At 44.4% G+C, this 20,578-nt stretch overlaps 1 protein-coding gene across 1 annotated transcript; it reads right to left on the bottom strand.

The window, feature by feature from the left end:
- On the bottom strand, positions 1 to 14,444 carry LOC124982726 (voltage-dependent L-type calcium channel subunit alpha-1C-like). Its single transcript, XM_047549683.1, has 5 exons — positions 14,427 to 14,444; positions 14,036 to 14,164; positions 11,548 to 11,613; positions 10,216 to 10,247; positions 1 to 106 (listed from the first exon to the last, which is right to left on the bottom strand). Exons 1-5 carry the CDS (start codon positions 14,442 to 14,444, stop codon positions 1 to 3), a joined length of 351 nt encoding a protein of 116 aa, XP_047405639.1.
- Positions 14,445 to 20,578: the final 6,134 nt, after the last annotated feature.

Below are 20,578 nucleotides of genomic sequence, written 5' to 3' on the forward strand. Positions count from 1 at the left end.
CTAACTGCAGTACTTGGCGTCTTTGCTCATCTTCACATTGTAGGTCTTGTCCTGTGACACCTCCTCCTGACACACCATGGCTATCTGGCTCTCCAGGGAGGGGCATCTAAGTGTCCAGGATGGAGAAAAATATAAGGAACTGCCATTCTCCTTCTCTGCCCTCATCAAGCAAGGTGTCACCCATGCATGTGCATATACGCAGACACAACTGCTGTGATCTCTGCTTCTTGCAACTGCTGATGAAGGCTTTTAAAGAAGGCCCTGCGCTGTACTATACAGGGCAGGGAGGGCCAAGTGTAGATGGCATGTCTCTGATCTGACACTGGCTCCCTGGAGTAAAGATACAGAGAAGAAAACTCACATAGAAAGTTTTGTTTTCCTGAGCAGACAGAAATAAGTCTGAGTCTGACTCCTGCTGAGTCTCAGTCCCTGCTGAGTCTGGGTTCATCACCCAGGGGTGCTCCACACCCTCTCACACTTGGATGTGCCTTGGACTAAAATGCTTCCCCCTTCTGGAACAAGGTTTTCTGCTCATTTGGACACACCTTCTTTAACTAAGTGCTCTTCCTCTCCTGTCTATGTATAGCTTAGTACTTCCTGCCAGTTCTCTTCCTATGGATGCTTCTCTATCCTCAGACCAGCTCTATCCTCAGACCCATCAGGTCACATGAAAAGCATCCCACTTATATGGTTGAAACTAGGAGTCCCTTACTTTGACCCTGGGCCTGTGAGCAAATCAGGCAGGATTGGGGCAGATTTGTCTGGGGAACAGCTACAAATTGCCACCAATGCCCCAGTTAGAGAGAATTGATGATGCTGGAAGATTTCCATGGAGTAGGGAAAGAGGGATATGGAATGTGCTTTGGAACTCAATGGGATGGACTGGGGAGGAGATTGGTGGCAGGCAGGGAACACCACTCCTTGGGGACCTTGTGTGCCACACATGGGGGCCTATGCTTAGCAAAACAATGCCAGACTGTAGCTACTCTTAGCCTTCAGCAGAGACATAAAGGACAAGGCCCAGAACTGGAATTCTGGCTGTGTTTACCTCTTCATCTGGTTAAGGCTTAGCACATGCAGTTTTTAGCAACTATGATGGGAAGAGAGGCATGAGCACTTACTATGTGCTAGGCACTGTGTGTGTGTTATACTTCATTAATATCAGAGGTTTCTGCTAATCTCTGGAAGAATTTAACTGAAAGGAGTCACCTATCTTGGTTATTCACTGAACTAAATTCCCAGATGTCATTACTTTTATTTTACAAATGAAGATACTAAGTGAGACAGAATAAAGACTTACACGCATGCTGGTGAGAAAGCTGGAACAGACATGAACCTCCCATCTCCCTCTCTAGGGCTTCTTCTGTGGTACTAAAGGAAAAAACACTGGCTGGAAACCTGGGCTCCAGGGTGAGATGTAACAAGGGGACAAAAACACACTGCTCATCTCGTGTGTATTTTCCCCTATTACTGTACCAGTGGGTGTCTGTTTTTGTCAGCTTTTTTGCTGCTATGACCAAAAGACCTGACAAGAACAATTTTAGAGGAGAAAGAGTTTATTTTGGGGCTCATAGTCTCAGAGGTCTCAGTTCATAGATAGCCAGCTCCATTCCTTGGGGCTCAAGGTGAGGCAGGACAAATGGCGGAAGAGTATAGTGGAGTGAAGGGGCTCAGGACATGATGAAGAAGCAGAGAGTGAGAGCTCTGCTCAACAAGGATAGAATATATACTCCAAAGGCACACCCCCAGGAACGCACCTCCTCTAGCCACACCCTACCTGCCTACAGTTACCACTCAGCTAATCTTATCAGGTGATTAATTCACTGGCTGGGTTAAGGGTCTCATAACCTATTCATTTCACCTATAAACCATCTTGCATTATCTCACACATGAGCTTTTGGGGAACAGCTAATCTAAGCCATAACAGTGTCAAACTCCAGTTTACACATGAATTATCCATGCAGTCGGTTCAAAATGTAGATGGTTGGCCCTAGTCTCAGATACTCAGTTTTGGTAAATCTGACCTGGTACCAGCACTCAGCCTTTTGAACAAGTCCCAAGAGCTAATCCTGTAGCTCATGGTCTTTTGATCACACCCTAAGAAACACTGTGAATGGCTAGAAGCTCTTGGAGAGCAAGAACATCTTCTTAGACATGTTTTATACAGACTTCTGCAGAGTGGTACAGAGATCCTCAGTGATCAAGACAGCAGATGACCTAAGATAGGGTCACTGCTAACCCACAGGGTGCCTCTGTAAACTAGAAGGGAACCACTGGAAGCAGCTTAGGGATGTGGTCTGAATAGTGTAGCACAGTTAAGACCTTAGTCCTTACCTCTGAGGGGGCTGAACACCTTGTGCCAGGTACAGCCTGCACAATGGTATGTGATGACATCCACTACAGACACTCCTGTCATTTTGTCCCATTCCCAACATGGGTCCTTTTAATTTCAAAAGAGAGTTGAGCATTTGAGACACCCACCTGTAGTCAGTGCAAATCCTGTCAGAGTTCAGTCCTGCTTCAGGTAACAATCGTCCCCTTCTATATTTTGAACTATAGCCTATGACTTCAAGTCAACACCTAGAATAATTTCCAGGCTTTGATGAAGAAGGAGAGTTCAAAATAAACTAGAGGCCAAGAGGTCATTCAAGAAGCAAAGAAAACATGAACGGGTTGGGCCGCCTTAAAGCTCAGAAAGCAGGTTATCATGTCTCGCTGCTCTGTGCTGTACTGGGTGGGAAAGTCCTGCGAGCACTTTGCAGGCTGCTGAGCTCCTCTCTGGTTGGTTGACTGGATCTTCCAAGTGGTTTTTCCATGGATGGTCCTTACCTTCTATTTTGATCCTCAGGGCTGTCCTGACCAGGAAAAACAAGGTGGCATTGAATATGACTGTCCCATTGCTGTTCAGAGGCATGTTCATGGAGACCAGATGCTGGTCAGGAGGGGAGGCAAAGCCAGAGATTAGAGGATGGTTCTCAAAGGCCCTACATAACCATCATGGCGGGAATGCTGGATATCTGGTGACTTGTGTGGGTGTTGCGGGGAGTCAGTGGGTGTGAAATGTGGGTCACTGCAGTGTACTCAGAATCTTTTCTGGGGAAAATCTGGGCTTTGCTGTGAGAACTCTTGCCCTTCTCCACAGAGTAGAGGACAGATGGACTTTGTCCTTCTTGGACCCTCACTTCCACAAAATGATGTCAAACCATCCTACCTGTCATCCCACCCAGTGTAGTTCAGGCCTATGGGTGTGCTTCTGCTGGCCATGAAGAACAGCTGTGCATCAGGCACTACCGGATGGCCACCTGCTAGATAGAAGTATCCATCTGAATCCCAGGAAACAGAATGATGAGGGAGGTTTGCTTGGGGGAGATGCAGAGCATCCTCTTTCTGTGTGTTGAAAGTTTATCTCTACATCTAGCCAGATCAGAAGCTTGCTGACTCCAGATAGGATGGTATTACCTTCTTCCCTTCTTCCCTCCCCCAACCCCAAATGTGCTTCCATGGCCCTTGCTTGGGTGCAGAACTGTCAGCCCACACCAGGTCCTCATGAGAAAGAGCAGTGTGATGCTCATCATGGCAACCACACTAGGGTGTGGTCAGGGAGGCTGCTTCTCAGACCACATGGGGTCCTCCTATTAACCTTGTGCCAGGAAGTGTCCTTTCCTGAGATACTGACTCTTTTTGAATCTCCTGGGTAGTGTGAATTGGAAAGCTTCAAACCTGGTACTCATCTCTCCCAGTCCTGTCTGGAGGTTTCGATGGATACATTTCAGCCCCCTCTGGGCACGTTCTTTTCCCATTGTGCTTCTACTTTACATTTGATTTGTGCTTGTTATGGTTTGGCTCTCAAATGCTCCCAAAGGCCCATGTGCTGAAGGATCGTTTGCCAGTCTGTGGCACTATTGGGAAGTGGTGGAACTTTTAGGATGTGGGACCTTGTGGAAGAAAGTTAGGTCATTGGGGGCATGCTCTTGGAGGGGATATTGGGATCCTAGCACCTTCCTGTCTCTCTCTTTGCTTCCTGATCATCATGGGGTGAATAGTTTTCTTCCACCATGGGCTCCTGCCATGATGTATTGTGCCACCACAGACCCAAATCATCAAGGCCAAGCAACCATGAACAAAAACTGTGAGCCAAAATAAAACTTTCCTCCTTATAATAAACCTTTTCTCTGTTATTTTGTCATAGTGATGAAAAGTTGACTAACAGAGTGCTCTTTTTCTCTCATGTTTTCTGTGAGCTGAATAAAACAGCAAAGCAGAAGGTTTTATCATCCCTCACTTCTCCATTTTCTATGAGTGGATTATCCACAGAACTGAATCTTTCTGCCATTTGTGTTTTTCCCCTATGCAGCTCTCTGGCCTCATCTCTCCTCAACTCTTTCTCAGCTCATTATTATTCCAACAGGGAGTACAGAGTGGTGAGAACGGAGGTGTCAAGGGAGTCAAAAGAAGAGGGACAAGAGTGGGAGTGACATTCCTCAGCAATTGCTGGGTGGCATGGTTGGAGCTACAATGAGGCAAGAGAGGGATCAGGGACTCACAAACTTAGGGGATGCTCACTCTCAGGGTCAGGGGATGCTCACTCTAAGGAGGTGTGTCTGACAGAACTTAGCATTTTTGTCTTAACTTATTTCATAGATTCACTTAGAAATACGATAAAAGTGACAGAGCCTTTCCTTGTGAGTATTTGAGTTAGGGCTTTGCAGATCCCTGAAGCCAAGGCATGACCTCTCTAGTGGCCCCCTGGCTCCTGGGAAAAAACTCCTTACCCATTGCCCCCGGCTGGAGGTTCCACAGGAGACCAGGGTGCTTCAGCCTGCTGAGTGGAGCAAGTCCTTTATTTAGAAAGGGCTCAGAGGACATGAGGCTTCATCCTGTTGTTTTCTTTTACTGCATTTGAGAAATTAGATCTAGAAGGATCCTTACAATATGATCTGCTCAGGCTCATTTCTTTATGTACATACATTATGATCTTTATTCCCTTAAGGATCTCTGGAATGACTAAGGCCACAAGGTAAACAAGCTTCTCACCTCCCATATTTTCACTTTCTCCCATGAACTCAGGTTGTCTCTTACTTTGCAGGCCACCCGGTGAAGACATAGGCTTCCCAAAATCCAGCAAGGACTGAATCTGCTGTGGGAGGGTCACCACATCTAGGAGTTTGATATGACCCATGCAGGAGGACGGAGAAGAGGGGAAGAATGTTCAGGGCCACAGTCTCTATCTGCAGCCCAGGATTCATGTACCAGGGAGGTGGGGGTCCACCTTCAGAGGGGTACTCTCCATAGTGTGGCCTCCTGCTTGCATAGTGCAGACTGCAGAAATTCATGCTAAAACTCCAAAAACAATATGCACATTTTAAGATTTTAATGGACAATTTTCTGTCAGTGTTATGTTCCAGATGGAAGAGATTTTAGTAGTGTAATTGAATTCTCAATATAAACTTGCTACTTCAATTAACTAACCATCTGAACAAAAGGAATTTATGGATGTCAATCAAAGACAATCAGTAGATGAGGGTATCCTTAGGCCTGAGGTCAGGAATAGAGTCAAGATCTTCCTGGACCTAAATACTCAGATGTGAGTACCTACTAGTTATTTCTGGTGTTGGGCTTTCTTGTCCTTCCATTCAACTGACATATTCTCAACTTAGTCAAAGGTTCTTGGCCTCCTCCTGGAGTCTCACATGTATACCTCAGTGTTTCCCATTGATACACCCCATGCTGACCCATCATGAACCTCTTCCACAGATAGAGTCACCTAAGCCCATTTCATCTTGGGAAATCAAGATTTCCCTCTGGGAACTTATTTGGTCTCAGGGTCCTACTCTGTTCAGATTCTCTTAAATTCATTCAGGTGGTAGGGACCAAAGATTGACCAGTCCTTTGTCAGGTCATCAAAGCTGTCCATGATAACAATTACAAGAGGTTGTTGATCTACAGGGAAGAGTTGGTACCATGAGGAACTCCACAAGGATTTTCTTACACACTTGCCACTTGAACCCACCTTGCTAGCCCAGGCATGGCAGAAGCCAACATTTCTAAATACCAGAAATACATCAGCACTTAAAACACTGGCCCTAGAACTTGGGTTGTTTAGATATAAGCATGACTCCATTCCCCTGAGCTTTATGTAACGGCTGGACAATTGCCTTGTACCAAGGTGCCAGGGAGGGCTGTCAAAAACAGATGATGGCTTTATCTGCCATCTTTTTATTCTTTTGTCCATCTATTAGTTTATTTAACCCAATTTTAAAAAATGAACTTTATGCTCTGAATTTTTCTTTGGTATTGATTGATCATCTCATATATGTAATATACAGTGCCCTCACTCATTTCTATGTAACTGTAATTTCAACTTTGAGTTATTTAGAAGAATGAATTAAATATTTTAAGTGGATAGGTTTCTGAGGGGTTATTGTTTTTATGGTTATTATATAACTTTGCTATTTTGAAGTCAGAAAAGTTTCAGGATTTGTTAAATTCTGCTTTGTGACTTAAGTTATGACTGATTTTTATGATTGTCTCTGAGTGCTTATAAAGCATGTGTCTTTTGCCATTTATGCAGTAGAAATTTATTAGTCTGTTAATTGTATTATTTGGCTGTTCTTTACCCTTTCTTCTGTTTTGATCTGCCACCTTCTGTGACCTGTATTCAAATCCCACTGTGTGTGTGTGTGTGTGTGTGTGTGTGTGTATGTATGTGTGTGTGTGTATTTTCTCCTTAGAGTTCTATCCCCAGCTATAAGATAATATTTCCAAACTGTATGGTTATGAAACTGGAGATGAGCCAAAACTCCACTCACTGCTTCTGCTGGCAGGTGGGGTCTGCACAAGCCGTAGGCTTCTGCAGCTGAGAAGTGTTACAGCTCTTAATGGTAGTCTGCCTTCCAGTTTTGCAGTAGACCCCAGCAGTTTATCTTCAGTTTCCTCTTCTTTCTGGGTCCTTGTCTCATGAACTCCAAGAATAAAATTCACAGACCAGAATGTGAGTGTCATGGGTAGAATTTATTGAGGAACGGAACTCCTATAGTACTAGAAGAGACCCAAGAGCTTGCTAGTCTAGGGGCTTATATAGCATGTGTTTAACTGCTATTGGTCCAAATTTATGCTAATTAGGCTTTGGAAATGTACTTACGCTATTGGTCCCATTCAGGTTTGAAGTCACTGAAATGCTCATGCTCAGTGGAGTGTCTGGAGCCAGAACACTGCTTGGGGTGCACTTCTACTGTGGGCATCCCCACTGTAAGTGAGCTGGGCTGCTGCGGGGTGAAGATTGTCTTGCCCCGGCTCACCCTGGTGCTGGTGGAGACCAGTTGGCCAGCTGCACAGCTTGGCAGATGGGGAGCCATGTCAGTTAGGTTCACGTAGTTTTTGACTGTCAGAGGTCCTTCATGGATTATTCCTTTTATCAATACCAAATATCCCCCTTTGTCTTGTATGATGCCTTTCCCCTGGGATTCTATTCCTTCTGGTACTGCTGTTGTCAAATCGATACCTTGAGCACTTCTTTGCCTGCTTCCTACAACCCTTTATTTTCATTTTGTTTTACTGTTTCTCATAAACAAGTTACAGCTAGAATTCTTTTTTGTTTTGTTTTTGTTTTTGGATCCCATGGGCACTTAACCCAAACTTAGGGCCTTGGTAAATTGCTGAGGATGACCTTGAACTTGTGATCCTCCTGCCACAGCCTCCTATACTGCTGGGATTACAGGCTTGTGCCACTGTGCCTAGTTGATTTTCTTAAGGAACTGCTTGCTATCTGTGCCCATTAAAAAAGAAAAACCTAGTGTATAATTGAACATAATTGTATGAACTGATAGTGTAACCAGGGCCTTACCTGGAATGTCATATTTGTGAATGAAGCTCATGTAATCAGCAATGATAAGCCATTTTTAAAATTTATTTTTTTGTTTTTTTTCAGTTGTTGATGGACTTTTATTTTCATTCATTTATTTATATGTGGTTCTGAGAATAGAACCCAGTGCCTCACACATGCTAAGCAAGCACTCCACCACTAAGCCACAACCCCAGCCCCAACAAGCCACTTTTATTTGTTTGTTTGTTTTTTGATACTGAGGATTAAACCCAGGGGTGTTTTATCACTCAGTTACCTCTTCAGACCTTTTTATTTTTTAATCTAGAGACAGGGTCTCAGTAAGCTGCTTAGGGCCTCATAAGCTACTGAGGCTGGCCCTGAACTTGTGATCCTCATGCCTCAGCCTCCTGAGCCACTGAAATCACAGGCATTTGACACTGTGTGCCGCCAGTTAGAAGTCTTGAAGTCAACATTAAAATATTGATCTTTTAATGGAAAACTTTAATTCATTTAATTTTTTTGTAATCATTAGTATTTTTGTTCTGCCTTATTTTATTGTCCCAATTTCCACATTTTATCCTATTTTTTGCTACTTTTGCCCTTCCTTCCTTCGATAAATTGCCAAGGTTTTCATTGTCCATAGTTCCTTTTGTAGCTTGGAATGTACGCATACCATTTCTATTTTTCTAGTTGTTGACCATTTAATATCTAATATATGATTTATACATACTTTTCCCTTAACTACATTAAGAGTCACACAGTACATTTCTTTTCCTGAAACAAGAGAAGAATCTTATCACAGTTCCATGTTTCTCATTCTTCTACCATCTTGCTTCCTAACTTGCTGAGATAATGAGATTTTACTTCCATATTGTTAAGATTTGGGGCATTCCCCATAATAATTACTTCAGTTTTATCTCTAGGACTACAAAAATCCTATTTAGTTTTAATAAACATTTAGTAATTTCTATGTTCATAACTCATAACTATTAATGTTACAGTTTCTTTATTCATAAATTGATTCTCTTTCTAGATTTATTCTCTTTTTAGATTCATTCTTCATTCTGTGGAAGTACATAATTGTATAACTGTGATGAGACAGGGTTATGTGAGAGAGTAAACTTTTGAGGTTCTTATATTTCTGAAGATGTTTATTTTGTATTGCTACTTGAAGACTGATTAGACTGCAAATAGGAGTCTAAATTCAAAAGCACATATATGCAATGAACTATTACTCAGTTTTAAAGAAAAATGGAGTTATAGCATTTGCTGGTAAATGGATGGAGTTAGAGAATATCATGCTAAGTGAAATAAGCCAAACCCCCCAAACCAGAGACTGAATGTTTTCTCTGATATGCAGTTGTTAATTCACAGTAAGGGGGCAGGGATAGGGAAGAATAGAGTTACTTTATATTAGGTAGAGGGGAGTGAAGGGAGGGGAGGGGGAATGGGGGTAGGAATGATAGTAGAGTGAAACAGACATTATTATCTCATGTACATATATGACTGCATGATTGATGTGATCCTACAATATGTATAATCAGAAAAATGAGAAATTACACTCCATTTATATATGATCTATCAAAATGTATAAATGCACTCTATTGTCATGCATAATAAATTAGAACAAAAAAATTTTAAAAATAAAAATGTACATTTTCCTCATAATTTCAAATACATTATTCCATTAGCTTTGAGTCCAAGGCCAGTAGATGCTTTACAAAACAATCTTTTTCCTCTTTGACAACACCATTCACAGGAAAGACTGTTCTTTCTCCATTGTGTGATCTTAGCACCTTTGTTGAAAATCAATTGAACATAAATGTTGGGTTTATTTCTGGAATCTCTGCCCTCTTTTATTAGTCAACGTGTCTGCTTTTATGTGATGACCATGATGTTTTGATTACTATAGGTTTATAATGGATCCGAAGTCAGGTAGTGTGATGCCTCCAGCTGTGTTTTTTTTTTGGGGGGGGGGGAGGGGGTCTTAACCACGGATTGAACTCAGGGGCACTGAGCAACATCCCCAGTCCTATTTTGTATTTTATTTAGAGACAGGGTCTCACCGAGTTGGTTAACACCTTGCTTTTGCTGAGGCTGGCTTCGAACTCATGAAAGCTGTTCAGATTCTAAGCCAGGGTGCTTTCAGGATTTTACTTTGATCCCATAAATGGCTTTGGGTGGTTACCAGCAGGTGTCAGTGTCCAACAGGTTGCTCATGAAAAGTTAATAAGAATAACAATGAGACCAGCAGCTTCCTAGTCAGGGAGGGGTAGTGAGGGGAGCACCCCCTCTGTCCTTTCTCACTCTCTCTACTCATTTCACCTTCTACACTCAGGCCACAGGTCATCATGCAGGTGTGTATATGTGCACCTGAGTCCTCGGGCACCTACTTGAAGAGCAGCAGCACATCTTGTCGGAAGATCTGAAAATTGATCTCTGTGGTGTCATTCAGGGCAATTTCCCCAAAGGAGAGGAAAGGAAGAGGAAAACAGTGACCCATGAAAAGAGGATCCCAATTTCCAACCATTGTTCAGTGGTTGGGGTTCCAGTGACCCAGGGATTGGTTGACCTATACCCCAGAGTCTCCTGATGTGACCTGGCTGGCACCTGTGGCCCCACACAGCCTCTGGACTCACTGTGGATACACATAAGAAGAATTGTGTCCTTGGCCCTCAGCAAAGGTCCCCACAGTCAGCAGGAGCTGGGGCTGAGAGCAGTGGAGGCTGTGACCAGGACCTGCTCCTGTGCAGGGACTCAGGGCTCACTGTCTTCTTTTCTTTGCCATTTTAGCTCCTATGTCCAAGCAAACTTCCAAATTTATTATAAAAATATTTTTAAAAAATTTTTAGTTGTAGATGGACATAATACCTTTCATTTTATTTATTTTTATGTGGTGCTGAAGATGAACCCCAGTGCCTCACCTGTGCGAGGCAAGTGCTCTACCACGTGAGCCCAACCCCAGCCCCAGTTCTGGAATTTTTGGAATGCTGTGAAAATGAATGATGCAGGACTTGGACAAACTTAATTCATCCCTGAAATCAGAGGCCTCCCTGCTCCCTCCACCATGCCTTTTAAAGCTATGCCAATCCTGGAAACCGGTCCCTTTAATCAGGAGTCAAGGGAGCTCTTTTCATCACAAAGGTTTGGACCTATGAACCTTCAGTCTTTCTGCAGTGAGCAAGTGCGGAGTTTGCTTAGGCTCCTGGCCAGTGTGCAGTGCTGGGCTGGGGAAGTGCTGCCCAGTCTGAAGGGGAACTCAACAGGAGCTCCAAAGAGGCTGGAGAAGTCTGGATTGGGGAAGGAGAAGGAGCTGTGGGCATCTGTGAGGGAGGCCCCAGTAATTACTGTGAGTTTGAGGAGACACTACCTTCTTCCCTTTCTCCCTTCCCTCTCTCTTCTTGCCTCTGGGTCCTTAGTTTCTGAATGCCATTGGGTGGAGGATAATTCACAGGCCCTTAGAGTCACAAAAACCCAGTCTTGGACCCTGAGAAGCAAAACATTTTGAGCTGTGTCTCCTGCCCATGGCCAATCACTCTGCAGCAGAGAGGGAATTCTTTTGGGTGACATTCCAATTCCTGCAACCCTGAAGAGCAGTCAAGAGCAAGAGCAAGAGGAGAGGGAGCAGGGTGGCTGGGAATGTGGTTCTGGGAGCAGGGAAGAGATGTAGTAGGGGGCAGAGGATGTGGAGTGGGGGGAGGCTGGGGGAGGGGGGCTCTTTCTACCTGCATCCAAATAATTGCATAGATGAAGAACAGCATGACAATCAGAAAGGCCATGTAGGGCAGGGCCTGGAAGGAAGCACAGAGGATGTCAATTAGGTCCAGTGGACAGTCTGGCTGGATCCCTTCCCAAGAAGCCCCCATCTCTGCAGTCATCAGCTGCTGCCTGACTTTGGGCAGGGGCACTTCCAAGAGCCAGAAGTACTGGACACCTCGGAGACTGAGAAATGGGCACAGACTTCTTATTTTACCAATTTAAAAAAATTTTTGTGATTCATTTTAGTTATGTAGAACATTAGGATACATTTTGACATAATCACAAAAGCATGGAATATAATTTGCTCTAATTCAGTCCCAGCCCTTCCCCCATCCCACAGTATCTTTGTTTTCAGTATCTTTGTTTTTTTTTTTTTTTAATTTGTGTCTTTTCTTTTGTAGTGATGGGGTTGGAACCCCAGACCTCACACATACTAGGCAAGCATTCTGCCACTAAGCTCCACCCCAGTCCCTAGCTTGATTGTAAAGCAGGCTGTTGTGCAATACTGCTATCATAAGAAGAGTCGAGGTGGAGCAGAACCTCCTCTGTCCGCACATGAATATTTGCATGAGGAAAGAGAGAGTGATGGAGGATGCACTTCACACTGGCCATTATCACCAGGGGAGAGAGGTGGAGGAAGGCAGGTCATGCCCCTCTTTTTTCAGCTGACTTTTGCTCCACCAGTTGTTGGGGCAGGTTTTACTGCTGTGAAAACACTGAACAAGGAGAAATGTGAAAGTTCCTGGTCTTGAGTCCTGATCCTGCCACTTTCCAGATACAGGAGCTTGGGCAAGTTACTGAACCTCTCTGAGCCACAGTTTTCTTATCTGACATGTGGGAACAACTATGGCCTCTTGGAACTTTGTGGTGTTTAAATGACTCGAGGCCTATAGAGTGCTTAGTACACTACCTCGCAGAGTCACATGCCACACATTTATTCACTCAACATATTATTTGACAACTTAATTTTCCAGAGCCACAGCCACCTCTTCCAGGGAGGCACATGGGCCTCCACACCAATTCCTTTTGTGGGATTCCGAAGCCCATCATGTGGGATCCTAAGGAAATGCATCACCAGTGGCCACAGACCACCAGATGGCACTGTGAGTTCACGCAATGCTTTTCCAACCAAGCCACACTGGGTTCCTCATTCAACTGCCATTCCTCACAGTCGCCCCAGCCTGTTGCCTCTTTCCAGCCTAGGGAAATGGGGGAGCGGGGATTTGAGGGGGGTTGTACTATATGGGCACTCCCAGCTTTGGACCCTAAGGATCAGTGAGCAGGTCAGCTCCTAGTCCTGCTCCCATTAGGACTGATGATTCAAGTCCCCAGAGAGCTGCCTCTCCCCCAGCTCCTTGTTAGGTGGGGAGTCAGCCTGGGCTTGGCTGGAGGAGCAGTGATTCCCAGAGTGCAATGTGGGGTCTTGCCTGCTGGTCCAGCAGATGGTCTCTGTGGCGGGAGTGACTTTGGGAGGGAACTCCAAAGCAGGGAAGCACTGGGCCCCAGAGCACCTGTCCTCTGGCTGCAACCACAGCTAGAGACACACGTGGACCAGAGACCAACTTCATGTCCTGTCTGAGGCCTGGACTGGCCGGGGCAGGAGACATGGAGATCGTTCTTTAGAGATGATGATGATTCTGCATGTCCTGGGGACTCTGAGAGTGGTACTTGCACAGGAGGAGAGAGACCTGCCTTCTGTGCCAGGGGAGCACAGTTAGGGGCTTCTGCAGTCACCTCCAAGGAATCCCAGGGGCCTAACAGCTGTGCTTCTCTTTAACTTCACACTTACATAACCCTCCTCAGAGCTGCCAGGGGTGATCCTGAGCCTGTTTTTACAGGTGGAAAACGATGACTGAGAAAAGGAAATTAACCATGCAGTCATTAGGCAATTCTGGGGCCCTTCAATGGGGCTGCTTTCCTGGAGTGGAGTGACACCAGGGTCCCTTAGACTTTGGCTACTGACATAAACAGGTAGGGACAGCAGACATGGCTGGGAGATTCCCAAACTCTAGGAATTGGAGGGGGTCAGAGAGGTTAGCAGATGATCTAGGCCTGTGTTTTTCTGATTTGTTCCATCCCACATAACCCCTTTTTCCTCTAATTTCTTGAGCAGAAATACATAAATGAGAGGAGAGAGCAGAACTACCTCAACCTCCCCTCTCCTCCCACCCTCCATACGCTGCCTTCAGGGAAATGTGGGGCTCCAGGAGTTGGTTTTTGAAAACCACAGATCTAGTTTCATCCTCTCATCTCAGAAATGAGGAGAGCAAGGTGCCCCATGGGAAGTTATGCTCACATAGCTGCTAAGCAGCAGAGGAAGGGCCAGTCCCAGGCTCCTTGCTTTCTGTGCCAGTTTTGGTCCAGGGAACCACAGAGGAGGGGACAGGGGACCCCAGCTCAGCTCAGGATCCCAGTAGGTTGTCTCCTACTGCATTGGAAAGGTGGCCTGATTACCTGGAAGGACTTGATGAAGGTCCACAGCAGGGTCCGGATTCCCTCCCCACAGCTCAGCAGCTTGACCAGGCACATGATCCACAAGAGGTGGAAGAAGGTGATGGAGATGCAGGAGTTCTCTTCTGCATTCTGAAAGCCATTGGCAACAGGAGGTGCAGTTAACACAGCAAGAGAGTTGTGGGACAGGAGGGGGCACTCAGAGAAATAGTCTCTGACTGAAGGGAGGCAGGCCAGGGTGGGTCAGCTGCACTGGACTCGTCCCTCAGGTTCCCACTCCCTGGTCACAGGTGAGAGGTCAGTGTCTGAGTTTCTGGGTCAATAGCCAGTCATGTGGTCTCTGCAGAATCAGGCTGTGCCTAGGCCCTGAGCCTGTGGTCCTGATATCCCATACCTCTATCTTCCCCTTCATTCCTAGCTTGTGATGCCCAGCATGGAGCAACAGAAAGTTCCAGAAGGAGTTACCATATATCTTGGAATTGAGGCCCAGAGCTGGCTGCCCTTGGTGTTCCTGGTTGTCTTTTGTCTGGCTCTGCTAAGGGTCCTATATCCTGAGTGACCTGGCTCTCTGCAAGGAGTCTGGGTGGTAACTGTCCCTACCATTGCATTTGGGGGTCCTGATGGGTGGGGTGGGCTACCCACTGAAGGGGTCTCAAGCCCTGGCTGCTTTGGACTCCAGTTGTTCTCTCATGTCACCTCCCCCTGCTTCCCACGGCCCTTGCCCCCGGTGGCTACAGGGGAAGGGGCTGGCTTGCAATGCCTGCTTCCTCACAGGAAGGAAGTTGGAAACCTTCTACTCCCATCTTCTCTGGGGCTTCTAGGAGATGCCAACCCTGTCCAGGCTGTGGAAGACCCTGGAAGGGGTGGAGACACAGGACAGGGGAGGTAGGAAGGTGTCACTTGCAGTGAACCCTGGAAAAGTCTGGGCCTTGCTCTATGAGGACCAAGGGATTTGTTTAGGATGGATCATCTCCCTCCATGGAATCCTGGAGAGAAGGGGAAGAAAAGAGGTTGGCATCGAGGTCAAGGCAAGCTGGGGTGGGCTTACGACATTGGGTTGCTGGGGGCTTGACTGGCTGAAGGCTCACCTTCAACTGTGGGACCTGCAGGAACCTGAAGGTGTGGGTACATGCATGGCCAGGGCTCCAAAGACAGGACAGACTGCTCTGTCTCCTTCTGCCTCCAGACCCAAGAAAAACAGAAACTGACCTCCCCCTTCCCGAACTTCCCTGCCCACAGGAGCAGCAGGCTGTGCTGCAGAGCCTGGAGAGCTGGTGCTGGGCAACCCTCAAGCGAGCCACTTCCCACTTCCCAGAGCTAGAGCAGTTCACCCAGCCCTGCCAGCACCAGGAGAGAACTGGCCCTTGAGTTTCCTGTTACTGTTCCCATTCCAGGCTCCCCTCAAGGGAGGGGGCATCTCTGGCAGCCCACTCTATAAGGTCACCCCCCCCCTTAGGTGCCAACATGGTGCTGGTCGAGCTTCTCTTCCTGATTTTACTCCTCATAACTTCTTCCCGCCTGAGAAAATTCGCACCCAATCAGTGCTTGACACCCCGCCCAGACCCCTAGCAACAAGGCTCACCCAATCAACCATCACCCTGTCCCCCAGCAACAAGGCTCTCCCAATCAACTCTCACCCTGTTTCAGGCCCCAACCAATCAGTCTCTTCCTGGCCCTATATAAGTGTGTGCATTTTAAAAATAAAATGGAACTTCTCTGGTGATTTGCTTTGGACTGTGGCTCCCTGAGCTTCTTTCACACTCCACCTCCCTTTTCCTCTTTCTTTATTATACATTGTTCCCCCGACATCGTCCAAGCCCGATTGCACTCCCTGAACATCCCACTAGCCCAAAGCCCTTGAGGGCTCCACAGGTCCTTCCATTCTAGCCTGACCTGGCAGGATGGCTTCAGGAGCCACCCATTTCCTATTCAGATCAGGAGACCTCCAAGGGACAGGGAAATTCAAAGGCAGATTTTATAGCACACCCATTTCCACCCCAGGGATGCTGCACAGAAATCAAGCCAGAGGGTCTGTCCTGGCTCTTGGCCCCTCCAAACAGGAGAAGAGTTAAAGTATTTCTTAGGTTTCAAAATCAGAGCTGCCTAGTTTCCTCCTAGGATTTCTGCCCCCTTCAAGGCAGGTGGCACACAGTGGGTGTTTGGGGCCTGCTACATGGGCTTTTGGAGGCCCTAGAGAGGGACCTACAGGCAACAGTCCTTATCCTGTCCCTAGGCAGGCCCCTGCCTGTGTATTCTGAGGTCTTTGATGGTCTCCACCTCTATTTCTATCACCTGTGTATCTGCTTGAAATTCTATTTCTCTCCTTAGAAGGATTTGTTGCCCCAGAGGAGCACACAGAGGAGGCTTGGCTTTTATAACCCAGCTGTCAGTTCCACTGTGTTTGGGAAAGGAGAAAAAGAAGAAAGAACAAGTTTAAGTGGGGAACTTCAGCTGTGGGGGTCAAGAGTTTGAGAAGCTGGTGCCACCAGGACAGCTGGATCTGATGTGTTAAAACAAAACCAATGGGACCCCAAAACCCAAGCTTGCCATTTGAATTCCACTGAGGCTAACAGAGCCCGCCCCCTGAGCTGCAGCTTCCCAATGTTGCTCTAGAAGGATAAACCATTGCCATCAGGATGGGACAATTTCCTGTAGTAAATGGAATGACAGGGCAATGAGAAGGCAGATCCAAGTTCTGTCCCTGCAAAGTGGGGCAGGATGTCCACGGCTCAGCCTTTCCCTGGCAGCTGTTGGCCAGGTCCTGATGGGCTACATGGGGGGCACCACCACTCCACCCAACCTTGCCTCCTGTCTGCTGACTTTTAAGCCAAGGAACTCTGGACAAGTTACTTAATCTCTCTGGGCTACATTTATTTAAAAAATATAGTTCTCTGATTATGCACATTTAAACTTTCATCATAGATCATAGCTATATATTCATATATCTCTCTATATATTTTTTCTTTCTTTTTGGGGTTGGGTGGCTACCAGGGATTGAACTCAGGGGCACTTGATTACTGAGCCACATCCCCAGCCCTATTTTGTATTTTATGTAGAGACAGGGTCTCACTGAGTTGCTTAGCATCTTGCTTTTGCTGAGACTGGCTTTGAACTCGTGACCCTCCTGCCTCAACCTCTAGAGCCGCTGGGATTACAGGCATATGTCACTGTGCCCAGCAAGTCTTATATTTTTGAACGGTTAAAATTTCTCTTTTGTGTTTTTTACATAAGTGGGGCCAAAGGGATGCATACTCCCCAAATACAAATATTTTGCATTAGAAACAATTTAGGTTGTTGGAATGGTTCTAATCCTACTTGTAGAGGTTAGTTTAACAAACTACGTTTTAGATAATTTATTGTCCCAAACAATTCTTTATCTATTAGTAAAAGCCTCCTCTTCAATATTGACAGTAATTATTGAGAGGGATGGTTATTTTGATGTTTTTGCTTTATATGAATTGGTCCCAGGAGTAAGTTTCAGTGGTCATCTGTTCTTTAAGACATTTTAAATGAAAGCACAAAATGTTTGATGAATTTTTATTAAAAAGGTCACTCGCATTAAATTTAGAAATAAGTTTTAAGCCATGATAGCAAAAAAAAAAAAAAAAAAAGCTATATCTGAATTGACTTTTTAAGTACTGTGTTATTCTAATGTTGTAATTGGCCAAACTTATTTTATTGGTGTCTTAGATGAAATGAAAAGGTCCTTTAGATGTGGAGTTCAAATATTTTGTTAGGTTTGAGTTGTTAAAAAAAAATAAGGGTGTATGTGCATTGAATGTGTGCTTAGCATGCACAAAGATGTGGGTTTGATTCCCTACACCATAAAAATACTTCAGTAATAATAATAAGAGCAAAGGACATTTTACAATAAATTCGATGTTGATTTGTTCACTTTTCCCTTATTTCTTCATGATGAAACTTGTGAAATTTCTATGTCTCTTATTTTGGCTCTGAGTCTTAAAGCCCTTGTTTCTGAGAATTGGAATTCTTAACTTTTTTGTTAGGGGTAATTTTGTTTTTGTTTTGCTTTTTATATTAGTTCTTGCTATGAGAGTTTCCATTTTTAAAAGTGCAGGTAAGATTAGAGTTCCTATTAGTGAGCACTTAAGACATCTTTGACCCTTGGATGACTGTCTATATGAAGAGCTAAGACTACATCTTCTGAAATGGTATGAAGGCAGATGACAAAACTTGTAGAGCATGAGCAGAACGTGAGAGCAAGACTAAGACTATACTAAAACATAGTCTAAAATAACAAGACTAAGAATAAAGAATATACAAAATTACACTTCTTGGCTTCACGTAACTCACTTGGGAGGTAGGAATGATTAATGAAATTTTTTTGTAAAAAATTTTAAATGTGCTTGAAAGACTAATTGTAATACACTGCCTTAAGTCATTTGTAGTGAGGTAACTGATATTATTTTACTAAAACAGTTGTTAACACAAGTCTGAAATGTAAATTATTAAAAATGATCAATATGGAAGACTAGAAGATGGGGTCACACTTATCTGTTTTCCTATGGAAACTATTTGGATATTTGTTTTATATGGATTTTTATTCACTTTTCAAACAAGCTACTAAAGAATGCCTCCTTAGCAACCCAAAAAGCATTTGTAGCTTGTACAATGGCAGAATGGACCAAAAGTTTAATGTTTTTATCTGAACTGGTTTCCTGATTAAACAGTAGCTGTTTTCATTCACCTTGCTTACTGCCATTCTTCATTATTAGTGATTTATCAAGAATTAGCAAAGCTTACGATATCACTGATGTGACTGCAGGTATTCAGGGAATGAAGTGATTACCTATGCAATCACCAAAAACTCTCAACCACCCTCCCTCTCCCTGGCCAGTGTTCTAGAGTCTGGGCTTGGGGTGCCTTAAAAAAGTCGATTGATTACAACAGATTGTGCCCTTCTAACATGTAGCAAGATGTGATACCCAGGTTCTACCTTTATTAAAGATTACCATTTAGCTGTTTGGGGTTGTAGCTTTATCATAGAAAGTCTTAAAAGTTCCAGAGGTGATTCTAATTAGGCAGCAAAGTTTGAGAACCCTACAGCCATATAATGTCACCAACTAGACTACAAAATCCTTGAAGGAGATTACACAAAAATCTTAAACTTCTGTCTTCAACATAAAATTTATGAGAATGCTCATTATATAACACTTAATGGTTAAAAGCACCCTAAACATAAAGGAGTCAGTAATCAGTTCAGACTAAACAAATATCAGGAAAGCTGTAGCAAAGTACAGATACTCCTAAGTCATTGTTGAGAATACAAAGAAAAGAAACAGTTGTGCAGTTTAGTAGGCATCCTCAGGAAGGTCTTCTTTAAAGAAGCAAAGGATCTTTGTTGCGAAGCAGCAGGAATTAGGAAGATGAGCTGGGGATCCAGTTTAGGTAGTTGGAAGGGGCCATGACTCAGCATCAAGAGACCTCTGCTAGGACATGGAAAGTGTTTGTTATGTTCTGACTCTTCTGTGTTGGAGCCAGTTTTGAGATATCCTAAAGTGAGCTTTGGTTATGAGTTCAGTTCTGTTCAGATCTCCACTGAGAATCTTTCTTTTCTGTTTACAGTAGAAGTTGGAAAACAGATGTATTTCCTCTTCAGAGAGATGAGCAGGTCTAGAAGAGCTGGTGATGGCATGTTATCTTGCACATCCTGAGAACATCCATTAGGGAATGGTGCTTACAAGGCAGCAGTGATGCAGAAAAGGGTGCCAGCTATGTCAGTGAAATAGACCCCAGAGCCAAGAACTGAACCAACTTGTCCAAGTTCCAAAGACTTTAATGTTAATTATTATATTAATGTAGTACTAACTTTACACAATATGTAATTATAATATATACAGTAAAAACATATGGAATCCTATAATACACATGAGAAAAGTGGGGTAGATGCATACTATTTACTGTATGTTTTGAAGCTAAGAGTAACAGGTAAATCCTGGGAGTTCGGAGGTAATGGGAAGGATTCAGATATGGAAAATTGAGGGAAGAATATTTTCTTCCCTTAAGTATTTATGATCTATAGATGGCTCCTGAATTATTGAAGTAGCCCCCAAAGACCCTTACCATAATTAAGCTTATCCAGGGACACCGCCCCCCATAATTAAGCTTCTTGTCAGCAAGATTTTACAAAGAGTGTCAACAGGATTTCACAGGAGTTCTACAGAGAACTGTAAATGCCAAGTTTGCAGACACAACTTGTGAAACCTCTGTCTGACCTAAGAATATGGGACAAAGAGTACCTGCCATGTAACTACTACTGTTATGTAACCCTCCACAACACTGGGCATAAATCTCAAAGTATTTCCAGAACTGTGGTCCAGAGATTTTTAGGTATTAGACCTCTGGACCACTCCAACTTAAATAAACCTGCTTCCTGAAAATTCCTTGGTGTCCAGCCTCATCTGTCCTACATCATTATGATGTTTGACTTGTGATTCTGTGACTATATGATATGTGTGTGAATGCAAAGTGTACCCATACTTTCAGAGCAGTATTCGATATTCAACATTTTATTATAAAATAGAC

This window comes from Sciurus carolinensis, chromosome 4, assembly GCF_902686445.1.
Source record: "Sciurus carolinensis chromosome 4, mSciCar1.2, whole genome shotgun sequence".
NCBI classification, from domain to species: domain Eukaryota; kingdom Metazoa; phylum Chordata; class Mammalia; order Rodentia; family Sciuridae; genus Sciurus; species Sciurus carolinensis.